This window comes from Oncorhynchus masou, chromosome 16 (genome assembly GCF_036934945.1).
Source record: "Oncorhynchus masou masou isolate Uvic2021 chromosome 16, UVic_Omas_1.1, whole genome shotgun sequence".
In the NCBI taxonomy this organism is placed as follows: Eukaryota; Metazoa; Chordata; class Actinopteri; order Salmoniformes; family Salmonidae; genus Oncorhynchus; species Oncorhynchus masou.
Window position 1 is genome coordinate 4,829,413 of NC_088227.1, and position 6,161 is coordinate 4,835,573.

At 41.3% G+C, this 6,161-nt stretch overlaps 1 protein-coding gene across 1 annotated transcript; it reads right to left on the reverse strand.

Moving 5' to 3' along the window:
- Window positions 1-4,986: 4,986 nt before the first annotated feature.
- Window positions 4,987-5,785, reverse strand: LOC135557365 (protein ripply2-like). The gene is made up of 3 exons (XM_064990577.1): window positions 5,654-5,785; window positions 5,430-5,503; window positions 4,987-5,267 (listed from the first exon to the last, which is right to left on the reverse strand). Exons 1-3 carry the CDS (start codon window positions 5,783-5,785, stop codon window positions 5,111-5,113), a joined length of 363 nt encoding a protein of 120 aa, XP_064846649.1. The 3' UTR covers window positions 4,987-5,110.
- Between the last annotated feature and the right edge of the window lie 376 nt (window positions 5,786-6,161).

A 6,161-nucleotide genomic window follows, 5' to 3' on the forward strand; every position in this document is an offset into this window, starting at 1 on the left:
AAGCCATGTAAAAAACTATTATCCTATTTCGAATCTCCCTCTATATCGAATCATCTCAAAAATGTTGGGAAAAGCTGTTGCGCAGCAACTCACAGCCTTCCTGACGACAAATAATGTATACAAAATGCTTCTGTCTGGTTTTAGACCCTATCATAGCACTGAGACTGCACTCGTGAAGGTGCTAAATTACCTTTTAATGGTGTCAGACTCACAGACAAACTGAATTGGTCCACTCACACAGACAGCATCGTGAAGAAGGCGCAGCAGCGCCTCTTCAACCTCAGGAGGCTGAAGAAATTTGGCTTGTCACCAAAAGCACTCACAAACTTCTACAGATGCACAATCGAGAGCATCCTGGCGGGCTGTATCACCGCCTGGTACGGCAACTGCTCCGCCCACAACCGTAAGGCTCTCCAGAGGGTAGTGAGGTCTGCACAACGTATCACCAGGGGCAAACTACCTGCCCTCCAGGACACCTACACCACCCGATGTTACAGGAAGGCCACAAAGATCATCAAGGACAACACCCACCCGAGCCACTGCCTGTTCACCCCGCTATCATCCAGAAGGCGAGGTCAGTACAGGTGCATCAAAGCTGGGACCGAGAGACTGAAAAACAGCTTCTATCTCAAGGCCATCAGACTGTTAAACAGCAACCACTAACATTGAGTGGCTGCTGCCAACACACTGACTCAACTCCAGCCACTTCAATAATGGGAATTGATGGGAAAGGATGTAAAATATATCACTAGCCATTTAAACAATGCTACCTAATATAATGTTTACATACCCTACATTATTCATCTCATATGTATACGTATATACTGTACTCTATCATCTACTGCATCCTTATGTAATACATGTATCACTAGCCGCTTTAACTATGCCACTTTGTTTACATACTCATCTCATATGTATATACTGTACTCGATACCATCTACTGTATCTTGCCTATGCTGCTCTGCACCATCACTCATTGATATCTTTATGTACATTTTCTTTATCCCCTTACACTGTGTATAAGAAATTAGTTTTGGAATTGTTAGTTAGATTACTTGGTGGTTATTACTGCATTGTCAGAACTGGAAGCACAAGCATTTCGCTACACTCGCATTAACCTCTGCTAACCATGTGTATGTGACAAATAAAATTTGATTTGATTTGACTTAGGCTCTGCCCTTTTGTCCTTTTGTCCTTTTGATACCATCAATCACCACATTCTTTTGGAGATATTAGAAACCTTAATTGGTCTGCATGGACAAGTTCTCACCTGGTTTAGATCTTATCTGTCGGAAAGATATCAGTTCGTCTCTGTGGATGGTTTGGCCTCTGACAATTCAGTTGTATGTTTCCGCGTTCCTCAAGGTTCCATTTTAAGAACACTATTGTTTTCACTATTCAGTATATTCTACCTCTTGGTGATGTCATTCGGAAACTAAATGTCAACTTTTCTTGCAGTGCGGACTTCACAGAGCTGTACATTTCGATGAAACATGGTGAAACCTCAAAATTGCATACCCTGGAAGCTTGTGTTTTTTTTACTATTAAACTCGGATTAAACAGAGATGCTAGTTCTAGGTCCCAAGAAACTGCTGTTGGATCTGACAATTCATCTTGATGGTTGTACAGTCGTCTCAAATAAAACTGTGAAGGACCTCTGCATTACTCTGGACACTGATCTGTCTTTTTATGAACATATCAAGAATATTTCAAGGAAAGCTTTTTTCCATCTTTGTAATATTTAAAAAATTAGGAACATTTTGTAAAAAATTATGCAGAAATGCTAATCCATGCTTTTGTCACTTCTAGATTAGACTACAGCAATGCTCTACTCTCAAGCTATCCGGATAAAGCACTAAATAAACTTCAGTTAGTGCTTACCACGGCTGATAGAATCTTGACTAAAACCCCCAAAATGTATCATATTACTCCAGTGCTAGGGATACGGCTGATTTGAAGGTTTTATTGCAACAAAGCATTACATGGGCTTTCTCCTACCTATTTCTCCAATTTGGTCCTGCCGTACATACACTGGCTGAGTCACTGGCTTACTAGTGCTCTTTTATGCCGGCCCTAGGAGGGGTGTTTCACTTGAGTGGATTGAGTCACAGATGTTATCTTCCTGCCCAATTGTGTGCCCCCTCTGGCTCGTGCGGTATAGGAGATCTACATGGGCTATACTCAGCTTTGTCAGGGTAGTAAGTTGGTGGTCTTTTGATATCCCTCTTGTGTGGTGGGGGCTGTGCTTTGGCAAAGTGGGTGGGGTTATATCCTGTCTGGTTGGCTCTGTCCGGGGGTACCGTCGGACGTGGCCAGTGTCCCCCAACCCACCCCTGTCTAAGAGCCCAGTATCTATGCTGGATAGTCTATATGCCAGGGGGTTAGGGTCAGTCTGTTATATCTGGGGTAATTATCCTGTCTTATCTGGTGTCCTGTGTGAATTTAAGTGTCCTCCCTCTAATTTTCTCTCCCTCCCCTCCTTGAGGACCTGAGCCCTAGGACCATTCCTCAGCACTACCTGGCCTGATGACTCCTGACTGTCCCCAGTCCACCTGGTTGTGGTGCTGCTCCAGTTTCAACTGTTCTGGCTGCAGCTACAGTGGGGCAAAAAAGTGTTTAGTCAGCCACCAATTGTGCAAGTTCTCCCACTTAAAAATATGAGAGAGGACTGTAATTTTCATAATAGGTAAACTTCAACTATGACAGACAAAATGAGAAAAAAAATCCAGAAAATCACATTGTAGGATTTTTAATTTATTTATTTGCAAATTATGGTGGAAAATAAGTATTGTGAGATTGAGTGAAAACCTCCTTCTATCAGCAAGGGCATTGAAGATTAAATGTGGCTGGGTCTTTCAGCATGACAATGATCCCAAACACACCACCCGGGCAACAAAGGAGTGGCTTCGTAAGAAGCATTTCAAGGTCCAGGAGTGGCCTAGCCAGTCTCCAGATCTCAACCCATAGAAAATCTTTGGAGGGAGTTGAAAGTCTGTGTTGCCCAGCAACAACCCCAAAACATCACTGCTCTAGAGGAGATCTGCATGGAGGAATGGGCCAAAATACCAGCAACAGTGTGTGAAAACCTTGCGAAGACTTTTGTGATGACCTCTGTCATTGCCAACAAAGGGTATGTAACAAAGTATTGAGAAACGTTTGTTATTGACCAAATACTTATTTTCCACCATAATTTGCAAATAAATTCATCAAAAATCCTACAATGTGATTTTCTGAATTTTTTTTTCTCATTTTGTCTGTCATAGTTGAAAATTACAGTCCTCTCTCATCTTTTTAAGTGGGAGACCTTGCACAATTGGTGGCTGACTAAATACTTTTTTGCCCCACTGTATGTAACCCTGATGTAACCCTGTAACCTCTGAATGCTCGGCTATGAAAAGCCAACAGTCAACACTCCTGAGGTACTGACCTGTTGCACCCTCTACAACCACTGTTATTATTATATGACCCTGCTGGTCATCTATGAACGTTTGAACATCTTGAAGAGCAATCTGGCCTTAGTGCCCATGTACTCTTATAATCTCCACCCGACACAGCCAGAAGAGGACTGGCCACCCCTCAGAGCCTGGTTCCTTTTTAGGTTTCTTTTCAGGTTCCTGCCTTTATAGGGAGTTTTTCCTAGCCACCGTGCTTCTACATGTGCATTGCTTGCTGTTTGGGGTTTTAGGCTGTGTTTCTGTATAGCACTGTGACATCTGCTTTATAAATTCATTTGATTGATGTGTTGTGCTATGTTGGTGTTGAAGTCATAGCACGTGCAGTGCTGAAAACTCCAAGCGCTGAAGGTGTGGCCTGCATTCCTCATGCTTGCTTGAGCAACACCCTAACATTCAGATAGGGTCAGCTTTTTTAACACCAGTGAACCTCACACTTATCAATGGGAAAATGTTTAAAAAAGGTTGAGGCTTACTCTAATAAATATATATATATATTTGGCAGCTGCGTTTAGATACGCATGTGAACTCTCGGAAGTAATATCCATGAAATGTTCTGTTATACAGTATAGGCGTGTAATAATATGGAAAATCTAACAGGACTATTGCTTGCGATTAACAGGAACAAATATTATTGTCTTTTTACTTTGGGAAAAGCCTTTGCAAGCTCACTGGCCCCACAGGATGTGTTTATGTATGCACTGTGTGGTTTTATGATAGGAAGTGTTCACAGCGGAGCTCACACCGACTGACACTGTCGCAAGTGCTGGTCATTTGACCTTTCTTGGCCAAGAGGGTAAGTGATACACATGCCACGTCCTTGTCTCATATGAGGAATTTTACATCCTTGGTGTTATGGGACATACAGTTTTGTTGAAGTAAGCTAGAACACAATTCGATTCAGAGTACTGTTGTGATGAATTGGAAAGTCAGTTAAATGAATGGAATCAAAAGCAAGCCCCCAAAAATAAAATAAAAAATAAAATCAATGTATTTGTCACCTGCGCCAAATACAACAGGTGTAGTACAGTAAAATTCTTACTTACAGGCTCTAACCAATAGTGCAAAAAAGGTGTTCAGTGAACAATAGGTAAGTAAAGAAATAAAACAACAGTAAAAAGACTATAAAGTAGCGAGGCTACATACAGTCACCGGTTAGTCAGGCTGATTGAGGTAGTATGTACAGTACATGTAGATATGGTTAAAGTGACTATGCATATATGATGAACAGAGAGTAGCAGTAGCGTGAAAGAGGGGGTGGTGGGTGGCGGGACACAATGCAGATAGCCCGGTTAGCCAATGTGCGGGAGCACTGGTTGGTCGGGCCAATTGAGGTAGTGTGTACATGAATGTATAGTTAAAGTGACTATGCATATAAGAACCAACATAATATTCACGGAGCTCATGTTTTGGTTTGTAAATGGTTTATTACAACTTCCTCCATTGGATACAAAATTAAATAAAGATAGGCCTATATGAAATATACATTTAAAAAAGTAGGCCTACTGCTTACATTCGTTATTAATATGGCATATTTACAGATATTTACACAAAATAATTATGAGAAATATATTAGTTTAGCATTTCATATAAAACAATATACATTCAGCTTTTTACATTGGGGAGAGAGGTATTTTTAAATTCAGCTCATTCACGCTCTACTCTTCCTCGTCATTGTCACTAACGCTCTCCTCGTCATCATTACTGCTCGAGTCTTCATAGAGGCAGATGGTTGCTTGCACTGGATAGGTGTGCAGAAGCATCTCTGCGTCCTGGTACAGATAATCGAAGCATCTCGATTTGGGCCAAAACAACCTAGAACACAAGACCATCAGATTAGGTGTTTGAATTGAAAATATAAAGTAGGCTATGATATAGTTGATATAGGGTATATAGAGCGAGGGCATCTCATTCACCATTAAGCACAAACAGAGACGCATATTTTCAACGTGATATTAGTGAGGTAGTTTCACTTACTTTACTGGGTGTGTGATCTGTGGACTCTTGCAGTATTTGGTGTCTGAAAATCCTCCAATGGGCTTTGTGTAAGGCTGTGAGGAGAGAAAGAAAAACACGCATGTTAGCATAAACCTATACTATTTATTCCACCATAGGCTAACTAAACCTATGATACATCTACATGAAATCCTCTACAAACAATCGACACTAATAATTTAGTTTTGAAAGTAGTCTGCACTAACCGTGTTTTCCGTGACCCTGCGTTCTCTGTCCGCTTTGCCAACCCAAGGTCTCCACAAATTAGCTGGCTGTTGAACAAAGTTTATTCCGATAACTCCGCCAATTAATCCACGATGACCGATGATATTTTCCATTATTTCTGATGATAGTTTCCTGATTAAGTCATCTGAGAATTTGCGATTGAGAGTGATGCCAGAGTTGAGTCAGACACCCCTATATATCCGGCCAGGGAGCTCCTGCCAAATTGCGCTTTGACACTATCCAAAGTGTCCATGCGCCATGGTGGTGAGGTGTCAAGTCACACTTTGACAAACCTGCACCATATGGTCACACTCGCGCCCAGAGTGTGCCTTGTTTGAGAATAGGTTCAACGTTTGTTGTGGGAGACTATAAACCTTTCAGAATTAGAAAGAATGTTATCAAAGTCAATAGCCTATTGTTTATATTTTTTGTATTATATGCTATAGGGCCTAATGGTTTACAAAAACGTATTAAAAACGAAAGAGCCAA

What these genes read in the sequence shown, in the direction of transcription:
- LOC135557365 (XM_064990577.1), bottom strand. Translation starts at nt 5,785, where the DNA reads ATGGAAAATATCATCGGTCATCGTGGATTAATTGGCGGAGTTATCGGA. An exon ending in GCAGGGTCACGGAAAACACG is followed by an intron (nt 5,504 to 5,653) that starts GTTAGTGCAGAC and finishes CTCTCCTCACAG; the next exon opens with CCTTACACAAAGCCCATTGG. An exon ending in CAGATCACACACCCAGTAAA is followed by an intron (nt 5,268 to 5,429) that starts GTAAGTGAAACT and finishes CTTGTGTTCTAG; the next exon opens with GTTGTTTTGGCCCAAATCGA.